The 19,166-nt window shown below is 38.6% G+C and overlaps 1 protein-coding gene and 1 long non-coding RNA gene across 6 annotated transcripts; one reads left to right on the top strand and one right to left on the bottom strand.

Annotated features, from left to right (window-relative positions):
• Positions 1 to 328: 328 nt before the first annotated feature.
• Positions 329 to 4,079, bottom strand: LOC133741167 (uncharacterized). Of its 4 annotated transcripts, none has more exons than XR_009861658.1 (3): positions 3,357 to 4,056; positions 3,155 to 3,259; positions 329 to 1,948 (listed from the first exon to the last, which is right to left on the bottom strand). It is a non-coding gene; the product is annotated as an uncharacterized LOC133741167 (long non-coding RNA). The 4 variants fall into 4 exon arrangements; XR_009861659.1 differs by having other exon boundaries at positions 329 to 1,634; positions 1,888 to 1,948; positions 3,155 to 4,053; XR_009861660.1 differs by having other exon boundaries at positions 329 to 1,057; positions 1,443 to 1,948; positions 3,155 to 3,963.
• Positions 4,080 to 9,407: 5,328 nt separating this feature from the next.
• On the top strand, positions 9,408 to 14,505 carry LOC133738204 (CBS domain-containing protein CBSX1, chloroplastic-like). Of its 2 annotated transcripts, XM_062165666.1 has the most exons (7): positions 9,413 to 9,895; positions 9,976 to 10,040; positions 10,163 to 10,223; positions 11,568 to 11,620; positions 13,532 to 13,647; positions 13,943 to 14,000; positions 14,102 to 14,505. In XM_062165666.1, the coding sequence occupies exons 1-7, from the start codon at positions 9,589 to 9,591 to the stop codon at positions 14,174 to 14,176; spliced, it is 735 nt and encodes a 244-aa protein (XP_062021650.1). In that variant the 5' UTR covers positions 9,413 to 9,588; the 3' UTR covers positions 14,177 to 14,505. The 2 variants fall into 2 exon arrangements, with proteins under 2 accessions (XP_062021651.1, XP_062021650.1); XM_062165667.1 differs by lacking the exons at positions 13,532 to 13,647; positions 13,943 to 14,000; positions 14,102 to 14,505 and adding an exon at positions 12,463 to 13,525 and having other exon boundaries at positions 9,408 to 9,895.
• The last annotated feature ends 4,661 nt before the right edge of the window (positions 14,506 to 19,166 follow it).

Genomic DNA, 19,166 nt, shown 5'->3' with positions numbered 1-19,166 from the left:
AGGAATTTTTTCCTTGTAAAAAGGTGGAAATTCGTTGCATTAACCCAAATGCAAGGAATATTCCTTGCATTTGAGTCCTTGCAAAGAGGCCCTTACAAAAGAGCAAATACAACAACCTAAAAATTCCTTGCATTTGAGTTCATAAATGCAAGGAATTGTTCATCTCAAATGCAAGGAATTCAGCACTTATGGTTAACTAATATACAAGGACAATTCCTTGCATATAGTAGATGCAAGGCCCTTATTAGCCATTAACATGCTATTAAAAGTTTAATTACATTTAATTTATTATTAATTTCTTACTCAATCTAATAAAATCTGTTCTCGCTTATGAGATTTTGAATAAATGAAATACTTTTATTTATAAATAAAGTAATAATTACATATGGAAAATTCCACAAGGATTAATAACTCAAATGTTCACAAAGATCTATGTCAAAGACTTTGAGATAATCTCAAAGCTTCCTATTTACAAGTTTACAACCACAATACACTTCTAGCTGGAGCAGCCCCACTCTTGCTAGTTACCTGTAAGGATGAGAAATTTAGTCACTTGGAATGAATCACTAGATTACTGATATTGCCTTACAATTAATCCAACAAGCACATAATATATAGCATCACCTGGGGTCAGGTAACTTGTCCATCATGTAAAGGGGTGAGTGCTGAAAATGACAAGCAAGAAAAGATATACAAAGCTGATAATGAAGGTAATAAGGTCAAAGCCAATTTGGACTAAGAGTTTAGTGAATGTACTAATAGATGATGCAAACTTTTATCTGTATGTTTATCTAGTGTGTCCTTGAGTAAACTTGAAGTGTGAGTGTGATCATTAAAGTTTTCAGTACAACTCATTTATGAAAGTACTCTTAGTGTGTCATTGACGGTAAAAAAAATTACCAACAAAAGAAGAAACAAATGTACCTCTAAGCCCAAAGCCAACTGAAAAAAAAATATGAAAAAACATTCAACAGCAGTAGTACAGAAACCAATTGGTAATTTGCCTAGCTTGGAACAATTCCTAGTTTCCATATTCTGTTCATTTTCCAAATGACCCCTGCAAGGAAACCAAATTTCAGCTAATTTGATGCATGTACATGACATATCAAATTCACTAGTCAAACATGTTAAGACTGTGAACTAAGATCAACTAAGATAAGGTAACAGAGATGCGATGGTTTGGCAATAGAACATAACTCATTAGACTAATGCTATCATTCCATGAGTCTAGGTGTATGCAAATATGAATAAATCTATGTATGTGTTTCTGTTGTAGAAACGGGGTTGTCGTGAGAGCTTCCACCTCCGATATCCGTACTTGCCAACCATGAACAGAGGTCAGAGGGAAGACCGGGCTAGCCGGCCTTCGACCCTTCGATGCCCAAGTCAGATACATGTAGGAATGTAGACTAGGTAAGAGTAAATGGAGAGTGGTGGCTTACCTTGAATGAGTGGAGAGACATGTATTTATAGTGTGGGGATGAGCTTGTCACCCCTTTATTTCCAATGTGGGACTTGGTGCGGTCTACCCAATACCTCAAGTGTATGGTATCGGCATCATCTTTGGGCATTATCGGCATCGCCTTAAGTGGCTAATGAGCCTTGTGCTTCTGATACTTGTGTCTGAGAGGTATCTATACCAACAGTATGTTTGCATGAAGAATCAGTGTGATATAAAAGCCTTGAACTTGCAGACTTCGCAAAAGTGATCACAACGTTGGAACAGTAACACAACACTTTTTAAACAATCCATACATTCTAGAACAGATATAAAAAGGCTTGGGGTTTTCTATAATTCTTGAAAGGTTCAGTCATCAAATCTTGCATGAAACCACAAATAGTTGCGCCAAATTACAGCAGTCTTTATGCAAAAAGAAAATCACATACCAGTCAACCAAATGTACTTGTCAGGTTCCATATCCTCTGCCTTAATTTCTTAGTCACTGTTCTGCAGCAAGAAATTGTTCAAAGATTAAAGTGAATTAAGTAATTCGATCAAGAAAGATATCCAAGACCCATATATGCAGTCATAAATACACAAGTTGAGCCTAACACTGGAAGTAAATGAACTTCAATACTTGAAACCAATGATAAAGTGCTGTAAAAAACTTACAATGCACTTAAACATCAAAATTCTTATATGCTTCACCCTGAACTTAAAATAACCAAGAATGCATGAATATGCATTTTATAAGCTAGAGTTTCTTGGATATGCTCAAAACTTATGCTAAAGAGAGCAAGAAATAAAAATTAAACCAATACATATTAACTGTCAGAGAAGTTTTCAATGTAATAGTTACAAATAGTTTTAAAATATTCAACTTCCTTTGTCTATGTTCTAAAGGATCGTAATGTTAATCGTTTCAGTTCTGCATTCCTTACTTTTTTCATAAGGATCTCTACCTGGAACAGAAACAAACATATAAAGCAAAAACATTAATAGATATGATACAATCAATTACAGCTTTAAGTAAAGAAGAGCAGTCTTAATACCATTAAAAATGTAGCACTAAATGAATCAACACTTTAAGTAACTACTCGACAGAGGTTTCTTATGTGGCAGATTTCAAAGATTGCCTAAACAATTTTCAACCAAGTATGTGCACTTAGGCTAAAGCATATATCCTCTGTCTTGGCACAAGAACTAGGTGAAACATGCACTTTAAGTTACACTAGCTTATAAGACTATCAGGGGTTTCTTAAATGAAGAGATCTCACACATTATAAACTATTCTTAACTTTGTCACCACTGCATTCAAAATTTTATATAACCAAACTTCATAATTGAATTGACAATTTCTCAAGGCTCAAAGGCCAAATATGAAAGCATTACCAATTGTGAGCTTCATTAACTTAAAATGTACAAAGAAACATCCGTTGCTAGACTATAGTGATATCATAACATCACCACTTCCCTATTATATCTTTCCAGGTAATAGGCAACAAGCTCGAATCTTGTTTGGGCTTACAGAATTCATTGACTAATATATGATGCGGAGTCACTTTGTAAATGTTTCTATTATGCCTTTAAGAAAACTTAATATGTGATTCTTAAAGTGTTTACTACAACTCATACGACAGTATTTTTAATGTGTAATTTACAGTATAGAAAATCACAAAACTAGCAAACAAAAAATAGAAGAAACAAATATACCTCTTAAGACCCAAACACAAATGCAACAAATGGGAAGACCTGCAAATATAATCCAAAACGAAGACCTCTGCGACCTACAAATCTGGTCTGATACCCATTCAATTTCTGGACAGAATCACAATTAAAAACCAAAGAATTAACCAAAATTAACACCAATTTACCGAAAATGAACTGCAAACGTAAACCAAAAAGAAGAAACTACCAAACTAGCCACAAGAAATCGAGTGCAAAGTAGTGCGACAAGAAACTGATTGCTAAGTAAGAAGTCAAGAGGCATGTGAGATTGAAGGAGGAATTTGGGGTTGAGGTGTTAGGGATTTTGATTTGGGTATTTGGGATTTTGGACCTAGATTGGATTTCAAAGGAAATGAAGTTGGATGTGAGGCTGAGAGAGTAGGATGATGAAACGGATGTCGAAGATGGATGGCGGAAGTCCGATTCAGATTTGGTTCTTTAGAATTTGGTGTGTTTTTTTATCTGAGTTTTTGAGAGTGAGAGCGACATAGAGGAGAGATGGGGAACTAAAAGATGGAGAAATCTAAACAAAAGAAAAAGAAAAGCAAATAAGCGCCAAAAATCCCACCCAGTCAATGCAAGGAAATGAAAAGTTTATACAACAGCTTTATACTTTTTCTTCAACTGGTTTACCCAAATGCAAAGACTTGATGTATTCCTTGCATATCCTTCAAACTAGAGAAAAGACTTGTATAATTCTTTGTATAATCTAACCAAAAGCAACGAATTGTCAACTCGTTGCAGACCACTTCGTTGTGTTAGCCTAAATTTCTTGTAGTGTCAGTCAAGTTGGAAGCAATGGTGTGGTCATCAAAGAACTACCGGATGAGCCCAGAAAACAACAGACTTGTGTGATTTCAGAATTGTCGGATGAGCCTATACCTGGCAGAAACAAGGGAGTGTCTATAAGGGAGCCTGAGGACTGTGTGCCTACTTAAGCTAGCATTGCTGGTGGGATTGGTCCAAGGGAGAAGGTAAAACGGTTGATGCTAGAGTACACTTTAGCTTCAAAGCATAAAGAAAGTGGGAGGCAAACTTCAAGTGGGGCAGTTCAGTCAAGCATAGGGGTTTGTTCAAGTCATGTTCAGTCAAGTATATATGCTGGTTTTCAAGTGCTGGTCAGACAAATATAGGAGTTGGTTCAAGTCATGTTGGGCAGTCAAGTGCTGGTCAAGGTTTGAGTGAACATGGCCAGTAAAGTTTAGGTCAACAGTCAAGAAGTGTGGGTCAAAGCAGTGATATACAACAAGAAGGTCCGGGCTTGAGGGATATTGAACTCTTGGATTATCTGCAATCATTTGGTGGTGGTTTGTTGGATGAAGAGGATTATGAGAATGAGGGAGACAGTGAAGAAGAAGATGAGAGTGAGGATGATGATTACAATCCTCTAGTAGATGATGATGATTATGAGTAGTATGGAGTAGATGATGATGATTGGCTGCAGGAGGTGGAGCATGAACCAACTTCACACAGAACTGCTCCTCAAAGTGGAAGTATTGGAGAGACTTCATTTCAGGAATCTCAAGTACCAGACTTTGAGGACAATGAAGATATGTTTACTGATAATAGTTCAGATCAAGAGCAGCCGGATTACATCATTAATTCTGATGGTGAGCAGGAAGAGGTTGGTAATGAATTCAACTCCAAAACAGACATGAAGAGGCCTGTTTTCAAGTTAGGCATGAAGTTTGGTACAGTTCAAATATTAAGGGATGCTTTGAAGGAGATGGCCATACAAGGTGGCTGGGAATATGTTTTTATCAAAAATGACAAGGTGAGGTTAAGGGTTATATGCAAAGAGGATGACTGTCCTTTTGAGCTGTTTGCCTCCAAAATGCAGCATGAGAACACACTGATGATCAAGGGGTATAATCCAAAACACACTTGCACAAGGAAGTTCAACAACAGTATGGTGAAATTGAGGTACTTAACTGCAAAGTTCAAGGACCAAATAACCCTAAATGATGCATGGAAACCAGGTTTATTTTCTGTCTTTTCTGCTTTTTTTTTTTCAAGCTGCTTTGGTTGAGTGAAGCATGATTTGTTGGTATTAGTTTTTGTTGGCAGATTCACTTGCTAAAACAATGTCAGCAAAGATTAGAGCAAGAGTGTCAACTCAAATGGCCTATAAGGCCAAAAGGGGTGCTTTGCTTGAAGTGGAGGGTTCTATAAGATACTAGTTTCCAAGGCTCAAGGATTATGGTAGTGAGCTGAAGAGGGTGGATCCAGATACTACAGTAGACATAAGGTGTGATTTCAGCAACCCAAGGAATGATCCAGTATTCAAAAGAATGTACATATGCTTAGGAGCATTGAAGAATGGAATCAAAGCTGGTTTTAGGAGTGTTATAGGATTGGATGGAGCACATTTAAAAAGCTATTTTGGTGGCCAGCTTTTGACAGCAGTTGGAACTGATGCAAACAACACAAGTTGGGTTGTTGCTTATGCAATGGTGGAATTGGAGAGCAAGGACTCATGGATATGGTTTCTTGAGCTACTATGCAAGGTTTTGGAAATCAAGGAAGATGGAGCAAGTTGGGTTTTCTTAAGTGACAAGCAAAAAGGTTAAGTGTCTTCTAGACCGGTTTTTAAAGTTCTGCTTCCAGTTCCTGAATCCTGGGATCGAGAAGCTGCTATTGGAAAAATTTGGTAGCAATCGGAGGTCCGGAAGGTGGTGAACCGGTGGAGTATTTGTTGTGGGTGGTTTGGAGCTTCTGGTGGCCGGTTCGATAGGTTTCTGGCCGGTTCTAATGGTTCTGCCGCCGGTTCTGAATTCCTGGGGTCGAGGGCTTCAAGTTGTGTGGCGGAGGCAGAAAATGTTTCAAGGTTTTGTATTTGGATTTAGGGTTTTAGCTTCTTGAATCAGGGTTTGCCTATTTGTTTTAGGGTTATAAGGGCTTCATGCTGATAACGTGTTTAGGAAAAACTAAATTGGGAGAGAATTAAGTCATACTTTCATTGATAATAGGGGCCTCTTTATATAGAGGATTACAAGACATAGTATCAGAGTTGTACATGGAAAAATAATCGTACAATTAATCGGATATCTATGAATATCTTCGAGAATAACTCTAATTCAAAACCCTATTACAACTATGTCAAATAACCTAGAGTTTGAGCCAGACACATATTCTGGATTTACTTGAACAATTTTATATTATCAAAATTTAATATGTTTTTTTTTTTTTGAATAAAGGGCTGGTGCGGCTGCCCTCAAGCCTTGATTAATGAAACTATCGAATACAAAGGGGGGACATTGAGCCTAAACCCCTGATTACCATAAGCATCTAGAAACTTTTCCGAAATTATATCAGAAATCTCTATAGGAGACTTGTATTCTAACAAGCACCAACTAGCAAAGAGTGCAATAGCTACTCCATTTGCTTTAACATAGCAGTGACATAGCAGAAAGATAACTCGATATGTACCCCGCGTACAACATAGCATAATTACCTGCATTAGCACAACTTTCCTCCTATGTTGCCGTCGAAAAGTAAATCCGACGGTACTTAGTCTCACCTGCCACTAGGCGGCAGCGCCTATTTGACGAAACAAATAAGTTGCCGCCGACCTAGAGCAGACAAGTCACTTAGAGTGCATACCCAGGCACAAAGCCCGATTAGGCCTACACAATATATGTAGGATTTTATTGGGCGCATAAAACGCATCCAACCTAGACAACATAACAAAATAAAAATTGTAAAAAATAAAAATAAAACAACTTGGGCCAGACCCAAACAGTGGGCCCAAACCCAAGCATAATCCCAAGAGACAAGGATACCACAGCCACAGTTTAAGGCCCAGCCCAATTCTGTTCGGGCCTAAGCAGTGGGCCGATACCACCAGAGCCAAATCGCCACCGCTCGAAGGAGATTGCGCTCGCCTGCATCAGACCTCCCTCCCTTACGTCCAGCCACCACCTGCAACAGTCTGCTACCAACTTCGGAGAAACCACCGAACCGGATCGAAACCTGCAACAGCCCACCACCGGCCACCGCTTCTCCAACCCAGTTGTCCCAAGACGCTAAACTACCAGCCACCATGCCCCGATCGGATCTGGAAATACTCCCATCCCCGAAACAAAGCGAATCAACTCGCATCCACCATCCTCGTGCAACCAGCTTGAGAAGAACCACCTCGGATCCGACCTCCACAGCCCATCTGCCCCACCACTTCGTCCTGCCAGAACTGAGCCTCACCCACCCCGCCACCGAGAACACCCCTGCAACCTGATACCGACACCCCCGATCCGGAGCAAGAAAACCCCGATTGAGGGACCTTTGATTGCTTAACAATAGATCCCGCCCGACGACAGTGTCCATAGACGAGCTGTCAAACGGATGTAGACCACCCTTCTGAAAACCCTAGGTTCGCCTCCGCTCAGAGAGAGAGAGAGTAGCCTAAAGCTTTCTTAAGAATGAAGAGAATATAAAAAATGGAAAAAAAAAATCAATGGCTCAAAATTTAATATGTTTTTGATGTGTACAAATTTAGTTACAAAACATGTGAAAATGTAATTCCTTTGTAATTTCTAGTTCTTTACATTTAACCAACGAAAGTACACTACTAGATAGAATAGTTTGAGTTAAATGACGAATTAATGATGGTTTTTTTTTCCTTCTGAAAAATATCAAAGAAGGATGCATCATCTTGCACGTGGATAAGTTTCTTTTACCATCATCCCAATTTGTTCTCTCTTTCAAGAGTGAGCACGAGTCATGAACAGGAATTGGCACGTGAACATCATCTTTTCGATTTTGCCCTTCACCTATATACACTGCTCATTCCACCGCTTCATTCTCTATCCTAGCTTCTCTTCTTCTGCGTATTCATTGTTCCTCCACAAAGATAGGCTGAGAGGAGGCAGGAGAAATAAGAGAGATAGAGGTCCATCGCTGGGGTGGAGTTTGGCATTGGAGGCTTGAACCTTGATACCAAGGTGTCTATTGGCCAAGAAAGTTATTCTGGTATTCTGTGTAGATAACTTACATAGAAGACAAAAGGCTCCACATATTGTGGTTGGGGTCAATTTGGGTTGTTGGTTGAAGCCTCAAGGTTAGTAGTGATGGAGTTCGGGGGTTGGCAAGGATGGAGTTGGGAAAAAGGGGGGGGGGGGTTGCAGTGCATAATTGGGGGAGGGAAGGCTATAAGTGCTTGTGATAGTGAATAAATTTTGATTGTTCGGTGCTACCCCATTGTGAGGGAAAACAGGTCATGACGAGTTCTTTTGATTTTTATTAGGGTTTTAGTCTTTGTTTTTTGATCAAAGGGGGGGTGTCAATCCATTACGGTTTTAGTCTTTGTTAGTTTAATTAACTAATTTATACTTTTTTGAGTACTTTAAGGTTGCGAGTCTTGGTCCTGATGTTGTGTAATCTGATTCAGGTATGATGCAATCCAGGGCTAGGCACGGTGGTGCCACTCATCGTTGCGGCTTGTTGGCGTTTATAGAGGCCTAGTTGGAGGTGTGGGTGCCTAGAGCAATTCTACATGGACCAAGGTATGTGTCTGGTTGGTCTTGTGTGGGCTATGGCTCTTAGGCCCATTCACTCTTGGGTCCACATTTGGGATCCAAGAGGCTTTTGCTTAAAAAGCTGGGATTTGGTTCACTTTTGGATAGGGGACCTGGGTTCCTAATCCTTGTTTTTGAGAGTTCATTTGCTAACGTCCAAGTTTTTGACACTGTTAGTCGCTTTGTTCTCTCAAGAGCCTCACCTCAGTCTGGAATTGGTAATTCTCCTAGTATGTATTTCCCTTGTTACAGTTACGGTTACGTTTACGTGGTTAAGCAGAAGTTATGTGACATTTATTTGGTGGGTAAATGACATATACGCCTTTACGTCTCAGTGTAGATGCGTTTGTGCATCTTATTTTGTTTCATTACTACTCTTTTAATGCATTTGCATCGCATCATATCCTCTTTAATTTCAATTAAGACGGTCGGCCTCTCTAAAACAAAAGGACAAAAAAGTATTTGAATTCGAATAATTCTATGTTAAGTTATTAAACGAAGAAAAAAAAATCCTTGTAAATTAATGCAAAATCTCACTCATATGATTTATGATTCTATATCAATACTAATCAAACAGCGGATCACGTTGCCGTAAACGTGCAAATGACGAATGGTCAAAACCCCGCGGCGCGTGGACTCCCAATTAGTCATACAACGACCGACAAACGCCGTCTCCAAAATTTCCGTTGACACGGAACCCAACGCCAACTCTAAAAGAGGAAAAAAAGAATCAGACAACTGCAACCTGCTCAGAGAATCTCATTCTATCCCACCCGCCAGACCTTTCCCAGTTTCCCCTTCCAAAAATTAAATATTAAATTCCTAAAAATTAAAAAAATATTAAATCTCGATTTGCTTCCTCATCAGCTCAGCTTAGTTTTAGTTCCATCAAAATCAAAACCTGCTATGATGGGCTCAAACTCAATCCAAATCCCAATCGCTCTGGCCTATCACACCTCCCCTCCTTCTTCTCTTTCACCTCTCACCTTCTCCCTTCCTCTACTTCCTCGCTCGCCTCTTCATCCCTCTCTACGACGTCGTTTCCAGACTCTCCGCCTCGCAATCCATCGCCGCTCTTCAATTCTCGCCTCCTCCTCCTCCGCCGCCGGCGTCACCAATTCCGCGCCGAGAAATGGAAACTACACCGTCAGCGATTTCATGACCACCAAAGAGCATTTACACGTCGTTAAACCCTCCACAACCGTCGACCAAGGTAAGAAGCTCATCAACTTTTTACTCCAACGAAAGCTTTGCTTTCATTTCTAACTCTGCTTCGATTTTGTGGCTCTGCAGCATTGGATTTTCTGGTGGAGAAGAGAATTACCGGTTTTCCTGTGATTGATGATGACTGGAAGCTGGTAAATCCTGCTTAATTTTGTTGATTATATATGAGATTGAAAATCAGTATTAGGTTTTGAAAGGAATGACTCTTGGTATTTATGAGTTTGTGTTGCTTGTATTCGTTTCGATGTTGCTGTAGGTTGGTGTTGTTTCGGATTATGACTTGTTAGCATTGGACTCCATATCAGGAAATATAGGAGGTATGGGTGTTTTGCAAGATCTGATTTTTTTTACTTTCGTTTGCCTTTTCAGTTCTGTTATATGGTATGCTTATGATGTGTTGGTTACGAAGTTATGGTTTGTTATTTCAAGACAATTTTTCATGTGTGACAAAACAGAATTAGTCTATCTACTAAGTTGGTTGGTTAGTGAATTCTGAGTGAGAGTAGAAGAATTTAGATCTAAACAGTAGGTCAAATGCACAAATTTAATCCTACTAAAACAGTAGTTTTTTTTATTCTATTTTAATTTTTTTATTATTATTATTTTCTTAATGCAAAGTTGCTTTCCTGTCCTTTCTTTTTTTCCTGCTACAAACATTTTCTGTCGTAGAACTTCTGTGCTCTACTTCTTATGGTAACAGCGAGGATGGTTTTTCTTTTTTGAATATTGTTCGAGTATGGAATCTGAACGGAGAGGATAAAGTTGTAGACATTCACAAAGGAAAGGATAAGTGAGGGGAGCAAAGCATTATAGTGTAATTGATATTAAATAAGCATACCTATACACTTTTTTTTTTCTATTGGGGAGCAGAATAAGTTCAACTTATCATCCCTGTTAACTTGAATCCATATGTCAAGGCTGGTTTGCAGTGTTGTATAAACTAATTTAACAATTTTAGTTTTCTTTAAAAGAGATGGATTACTCTGGTTTTCACCTGTGTAATTGGGTCTATTCTGGACTGCCAGTATATGTGTGGTCTGTGGTCAGGGTGCCTTGAGCTTTTGGCTTATTGGGGGCTGCTCTGAACTCCTAAAATGAGACTCTCTGTACACACATTTGCATGAAAGAAATTCAAATTGCTAAGGACACACCTAAAAAAATATAAATATTTGTGGATAGCTTGGTTAACGTATATAGTTACTAAAATTTCCTTGAATACACTAAGGTGACAAAGAATTTTTGCACTGACTTAAGTTCAATATTATCTTGTTGCTTAATAGTTTGGCCAAACCCAGTTTTCAACAAGAAAGAAAGAAAAAAAGAGCACCAAATAATTGTCCAACCCCGTGCTACCAAAAGAATGAACTAGTTGCTGCATAGTATCACTCAAACATGATGTTCTTGCAATTTTATCTGCAAAACACCAATTAAACTTACATAATAAAGGTTCTGGGCCTAAGATAACATAGTTGTTTGACATGGGTAAGAGCCCTCTTCAATAGTAAAATGTGAGGACCTGAGGCATAGGTTCACCAGGCTCCCAAAGGAGATGCATCGACGTTGGTTGCCATCTTTAGCTTCTTTCTTATTGTTTTTGCTTATGTTTGTTTGTTTTTCGATGAAATGAATGGAAACTTATTATTATGTTATATTCCTATCAGGTGGTAGTCAACATGACACAAACTTATTTCCAGATGTGGACAGTTCTTGGAAGGTATGTTTTATGTTGTTTGACGACAAGTCTTAATTTTTATTTACAAGTTGTCTATTGTGCTGTAATGTGTATTTTGCAACTAGATGATGGGTGTTGTGTTTCTCGGTTAAGTAGGAATATAATGGTGATTTGTAACTTTGATCATGATATTGAGACTAGCTGTTCTCATGTACACACCCTATGTGGTGATGTAGCCAGAGTCCAGACTAGCAGAAGTTTACTGGCTATCTTTGCATTGGAGTTGTGAATTTGTCAGAGATATTACTTTTACAGCTATTGGTGTAGGGTTACAGATTTTAAAGATGCACAGTGAACATGTTGGTAAAAGTGGTATAGATTCCCGAATCATAACTCTTGTCAGGACCAACAACTTCTGGCAGCCCCCGATCCCTGTCCTTTTGCCGGTGAGCTGTGACCTGTTGGTTATTTGTAAAACCAACAACACAGAGGTCATGGATTCAAATCTCACTGGCATATGGGAATGAGATTAGAAAAAATAAATAAGGTTTAACATGCTGGTAAAAATCATTGGTTATTTCATTATTTTTTGGGGAGTGAAATCCACACCCCCTTCCCAATAGTTTAATAGTTTTACATCTTGCACTTATCTCTTCGCCAAAACTACTCTGCCTGCTTTTGTCTCTTTCTCCTGCACTATCTCCTTTCTTTTTCTCTTCTCGGATGGTTCCTCTTTCATAGGCAAGTTGATCATTTTATAAAGTTTGATGCCTAGAGTCTAGAAGTTTGGATTTTGAATTTAAATTTAGAATGCAGAATAATTAAAAGGCTTTTCATCCTTTTCACCACCACCCTTCTTCCCCATTTTCTTTTTTCTAACCCAGGAAGGATTGAAGTCAATTCGTTGTCTGAGGGAAAAAAGTTTAAAACCAGATCCACAAACCCTTCTAGCTCCTCAAATTGAAGGTTTTCAAGCTCTTGCTCTCACCATTCTTTCCCTCCTTGGTTCACCACGACGAGTCAGATAGGCCATTGGGAAAAAGAGGAAGATATAACTGCAGTCAGGGAATTTTTGGCAAAGAAGAAAAGAGTAAGATATAGAAATTAAAAAAAAAAAAAAAACTAGGAACGGGGTGTGGATTTCGCTACCGCCACCCCTTTTAAAATTTTTTTTCCTGTTCGGCTAATATCTACCAGATCAGAAGTTGGGGACATAGTATTGGAATTTGGCAAAGCGTAATGATTTTACAATATGAATGCTCAACAATACTAAATCACTAAGTTCTCGCTAGAATTTTATTTCTATTGGTTTATGTATATTGATTCCTCTCCTTTTCTTTTCCATAAGGTTTCATCTTATTTCCTAACAATAGAAGATTCTAAAATGTTGAAGAAAAAGAGATTATGCTGGTGGCCTTTATCATAAAAAGTTGCTATTGCATACTAAAAAGTCTTATTTTACTATTCATCATATCAGTGGGAAAGTTGATGTTTGAGGAATAGGAGGAAAACAAATGTATAATTTTGCCAAACACTCCATTCAAATAGTCATATGACTCCATGATTTAGATCAGTTTTCTGTTCTGCCATCACTGATTCAGTATCTAGTATGACTCAATTTTTATCATATGAAAGCTTTTTGAAGAAATTATGGTGGTTAGACTGCACCTGACATAGTGATAGACTTTACATGTGCTAACAAGTGATGATTGATAGAACCTTAGAAATCATGTGATGTTCTTGTTATTTCTTTTTCAGTTGTACCTGTACTCCCCTTCGAGTGAGTACTGCAACCCAGAATGTTGTTCAAATTAAATTTGAGATAGTTTATGTGACCTAGAATCTTAAATTGGAGACAGTATATTTGTCCTATAGCTTCTTATTTTTGATATTACTAAGAGATGTGGTTAGTTGCATCATGGAGAACTTTCTAATTCTGGATGAGTATGGCAGACATTCAATGAAATACAGAAATTGCTTAGCAAAACGAATGGAAAAGTTGTTGGCGACTTGATGACACCTGCTCCACTTGTTGTTCGTGAAACCACCAATCTAGAAGATGCTGCTAGGTAATTTGATTTAATCTCAATTTCCTTAAACATCTATTCTGTTTAAGAAGATTTATTGAAGTACATTTCATTTCCGGTGTCTTTATTGAACAAAGAGTGATGAGAAGCTTTTGGAGCTTATGGCCACTGTTAAGATTTAACCGGACAAATTTCTCACACCTTTGACTCTTGGAAGTTATGATTCTGCTTTTCATGCTAAAATATGATAGCAACAGACATTTTTTCACATAAATGTGTAGTTTTAGTTAGTAACTTATCTCTGGGTCAACTGTTTTAACTCTTCATATTTCGTTAGGTTGTTGCTTGCAACAAAATATCGCCGACTGCCAGTTGTAGATAGTGATGGCAAGCTGGTAAGAATCCTTTTCTTTTTAAACAATAACAAGTTTCTTATTTGTTGGACACTAAATTGTGGTAAGTCAGTTTCTAATTGATTTCCTTTCACTGTTAAAAGGTTGGGATCATTACAAGGGGAAATGTTGTTAAAGCTGCCCTTCAGATAAAACGTGGTAGTAAAAAATTAGCTTAGTTCAAAGGAACATCGTTGGAGCTCATAGACATGCATAATGAGCTAGCTAAAAGTTCATGAACTCGAATATGTCACCATTATTTCTGCAGCACACAGGCTGAACCTGTAGTTGCAGCGATTAACTAAGAGAGCCAATTGTAGTATTGTAGATTGCTCTATAACAGGGTTGTCCTTGTATTTTTCATGAAATATATATATGTATATTTTAGGCTTGTAATTGATCAACATTGTCTAGGTCCTCTAGGATCAGACCTGAATTTTGTATTATAAGTAATTTCTTATATTTCACAGATTATTATGATCTCAGAACTATGAGAATTTGAGTTTTATTGGTTTGTAAGGAACTTGATCCATATTGCTCTTATGTGACTCCAGATTATTGTCAGATTGTTTTGATGATAATAAAACGTATTGAAACAATATTCAGTCGTATGACTGGGAATCTGCAATCAAATTGTAGATGTGAAAAGAGATTTCAAAGCTAGCCCGATTGAATATGAGGTAACCACAATTTTTTAGAGAAGTTATTCAGTTCTCCCCAAAAATTATCTGTCTTGAACCCCTCGAAACCTCCTGGACAATCCTGAGTGTGTTTTTTTTTTTTTTTTTAAATTTTTTTATTATTATTATTTTTTTCAAAATTCTCCTAGGATGCAACTCAGGTGGTTTGGATGAGTTACAAGACCGATTCAAGTTCAACCCATAATTGCGATCTCACACTAGTTCTCAACCAGGTCAGGTCACAATCATATAGATCATAATATTGGCAAATGGTCTATAAAAATACACATATATACTATATATGTTCAAGTAAATCTCTATTTTGTGTTTGACCCAAACTCTAGATTACTTGACGTAGTGGTAATAGAGTTTAGAAGGATGTAGATATTCCTATTCAATGTATGATTACATTTCCTTGTATGATTCAGATTCTATGCATTGTAATCCTCTATATAAAGAGGTCCCTATTATCAATGAGAATATACAACAATTCTCTCTCAAATATCGTTTCCCTAAAACACGTTATCAGCACGAAGCCCTAACTCTGAAACAAATAGCCAAACCCTGATTTAAGAAGCAAAAATCCTAAATTCGAATACAAAACCTTGAATCCTTTTCTGCCTCCACCTCACACCTTGAAGCTCTACACAGCAGGAGTCTAGAACCGGCAGCAGAACCACCATAACCGGTCGGAAACCTATCGAACCGGCCACCGGAAGCTCTAAACCACCTGCAGCAAATACTCCACCGGTTCACCACCTTCTGGACCTTCGATTTCTACCAAAATTTACCAGCAGTAGAGCTTTGATCCCAGAATTCCGGAACCGGAAGAAAAACAGTGAAAACCGGCATAAAAGTCAATGAACCGGCCGACTGAAGATTCTATAGAAAAACCGGCAGAGAAAAAAAAAAAGAAAAAAGGGAAGCCCAAGCCGCAGCTCAGGAGCCCAAGTCGCAGCTGAAGCCCAAGCCGCTGACGTCAGCACGCCGTCAGCATCTCTGCCACGTCAGCACGGTCAACTCCAATCAACGCTAGTTGACCGTTTCTGGTCAACTTTCCGGCGACTTTTCCGGCCAGATTTCCGGTGACTTTTTCCAGTCAAATTTTCCGGCGACCTATTTCGAGGTATTTTTTACTAAAAGTTCCCGTTTTTTAAGTTTTTATTCAATTTCTCTTCTTTTTCTTGGGGACTTGCAAACTCCCTTCTTCTACCCCCCTTTCTTCATCATAGGGGAGACCTAATTAAGCCGAACTGTGGGAGTTCGTGCTCACTCCAAGCTTGGAGCTTGTTGAGATCTCCAAACTTAGAGTTTGTAGAGAATTTATGATCGATCACTTACATCATTGTTTCGATCTAATCCAACCCCTCTTGGAATTTAATTTCTTGGAAGCGATTATGCTCAGAAATTCCTAATTTCTTGGAAGCGATTATGCTCAGAAATTTTATATGTTTTCGTGGTAGCCTTTTACGCTCCGAAACTAACCCTAATTTCTTGTTCTCTTTCAGGATGAGTAACCTGAACAAATTGGACTTTGCTCCATTGGGAACAACTGGCTCTGGATTTCACAGGTGGGTTCGTGATGTCCGCCAGCATCTCAAGGCCGATGGAATCTTGGATACGATTCTCGAGCCTGGCCAGGACGTGCTAACTGTTGATCAAGCTCAAGCTTTGGAAGCGAATAGAGCAGCCTTAGAGGCAAATAAGGCGAAAGCCATCATCCTAATGACTCGTCATATGGATGATTCGCTCCAGTACGAGTGTATGAATGAAGAAGACCCCAGAAGGCTGTGGGTCTCACTCGAAGAAAGATTTGGCAACGTCCGTGACTCCCTGCTTCCTGACCTAGAAGTGAGATGGCATAGCCTCCGCTTCTGTGATTTCAAGTCAGTTCTTGACTACAACTCGGAAGCACTTCGCATTAAATTCTTAATGGAATTCTGTGGTAAAGAGATCACAGATGCGATGTTGATTGAGAAGACTCTCTCTACCTTCCCCGTCTCTGCATTGATGGTTACCAAGAACTATCGAATCGATGTTACTGCAGGACGGATCACAAGGTTTCATGAGCTCATTGGAGCTATGCATGTTGCTGAAAAGCATGACAACATCCTTGTGAAGAACTATAATTCGAGATCCGTGGAAACATAGCATATTCCGGAATCCAATTATAATCGCGCCCCTAAGAGAGGGCGCCAAGAGCGAAACCCTAATCTTAGGGATACTTCTGGACGTTCTGGTCCATATAATAGTTCTACTTGGGAAGGTAACCGCCAAAATAGGCGAACACGGAACCGAAGAGGTCAACGTGGAAAGAGAGAGGGAGGCAACGCCTCTGGCCATGTTGGTGGTGCCACCAACACTAAGAGTCATCTAAATGACGCTTTCAAAGCGCCTCAATTAATGGAGTCTGAGCAAAGAGATGTATGTTCTCGATGTGGAGTATCCGATCATTGGGCACACATTTGTAGAGCTTGTGAAGAAATTGTCACCGCCTACAAAGCATATTGTGAAGCAAGAGAAGCTCACTATGTGGAACAAGAAGATCAAGAAGATGATCTAGAGTGAAGGGTTGAAGACTACAAATCTGGCTGGGATCAATAGATCGCCAATGATAGGAGCATAATTATGTGATATTAATAGCGTTAATCTCTATACTTTCTTTGTTAGTTTAGTGTATTTTCTAGTTATTTACGTTGTTTATTTGTTTTATAGGTATCTTGGAGTAAAGAAGGAGAAAAGAAGTAAAAGAGGGATTGAAATGCAAAATCGGGAAATCTGCCTGTGCAGATCAGTTAACTTCGACAGAGCACTGAGACCAGCTCAGAACGATCCAGATGATGATCTTTATATTTATAGAAAGCCTCGGATGTCTAGTTTCCAGATCTTTTTACGGTTCGTCAATATCATTTTTCTAGAGGAAGTTATGACCGATTTAGTACAAGAAGGTCAGGCTGCGCGTGAATCTGAGGTTGGACGGGAATTTATGTTTCGAAGCCCAAATCACACCGAAAAGCCCGAGGACGAGTTTGTGCTTCATATATCAGCTCAATATAGACAAATGGCATGATGTGAATGGTTGGAATGAGTCATCAAGTTCAAGAGCCAATAGGAAAACTCCACCTAAGCACGCTAACCCTAATTCTTTTAAGTTTTGGATTTCCTACACAACAAGAAAGATGGAGGCAACCTCTAACCATATAAAAGGAGATGATTCTGCAGCAGCTCTCTCTTCTTCCCCCTTCTTTAGTTTGTTTTATTTCTTCCATGTTTAATTAGTTTTTATTAGTTAGGGGGCTGCTTGAAGCCCCTAGACATGAACTACAAGATGATTTGACCTTTGATGTTATTTTCTTTTAATCCAAGATGAGACTTTTGTTTACTGCTTTTCCATTGATGAATTCTTGCTTGTATGCTTTGAGTGCACGCTTAGTATGCGTGTTAGGATTCTACCGCTTTGATTGTTTGATGCCTGTGTCAATAGTTGGACTCCTCAAACCTTCTAGAGAAGCAATTGTTAGTTTTCACTATCAAGTAAACTAAGTCCTAGGTTTAGCAAGGCGCTAAGTTTATTGCGATGCCTAGTGATGTCTCAAACTCTTTTAGACCTTAATGATCTCTGCATGTTTAATCTAATAAGCGTACCTTTAGGTTGCATTGCTTGGGAATAGTCTAGGTGTAGAGCACTTCCTGCCTAGCGTGCAAAGTAAGAAAGGGTAATAGGTTGTGTTCAAGCGTACCGAGCCAACCTGAGCATCTTCATCGAGATTAATTGAATTAGGGTTGAACAAATTATCTTGTGTGTGATTGTCCGGGGTGGATGCATCTTCCCTAACTATCTTTATCATATTGTTTTCAAACCATCTTAAAATCTGTTTTCGTTACTTTCTGTCTTCTATATTTTTATAATTATTTTATATAGTAAACGATATCCGAATAATACCAAATTTTGTGTGCAAGACGCCCTGTGTGTCTAGTGTATCTCTGTAAATTTTCGTAATTTTCTGAGTAGTTTAGATTAGGTTTTTAATTAGGTTTTCGACTGCTGTTCGCTAGGAACAGTGGTCACTTTTGTGACATTGTTTTGAGTAGTTATAACCTTAGTCCTCTGCGGGAAAGACCCTTGTTTACCCTTGCTACAATTGACAATCTTAAGTGTGAATAAGGAAAATCAATAGCTTATAAATTCAGCTATCAGCCAATTCTGTTTAAGTCTTTATTTTCCAAGAGATGTAATAGGCAATTGCCATATATTTTTGTAGTAGATGCCAATGGTTTAGTCTTTCTTCAAAGTAGGCTCACCCAAAGTAAGTGTGATGTCTAGGAAGGTTCTGAGATTAGTGGTACTTAAGCGAGCCTTGCTCCACCGACATCTCTCTACTCATCTGGTCACATTTATTTTGGAATTACCGAAAGAAGTTAGACGACTATCATTGTTTTGCATTAGCTAGCATTTTGGATTAGATTTTCTTTTGTCAAAGAGACTGAT

Source organism: Rosa rugosa, chromosome 3, assembly GCF_958449725.1.
Source record: "Rosa rugosa chromosome 3, drRosRugo1.1, whole genome shotgun sequence".
Lineage (NCBI taxonomy): Eukaryota > Viridiplantae > Streptophyta > Magnoliopsida > Rosales > Rosaceae > Rosa > Rosa rugosa.
The sequence above is the reverse complement of the archived record's forward strand: the minus strand, read 5'-3'. Positions and strand labels throughout refer to the sequence as shown.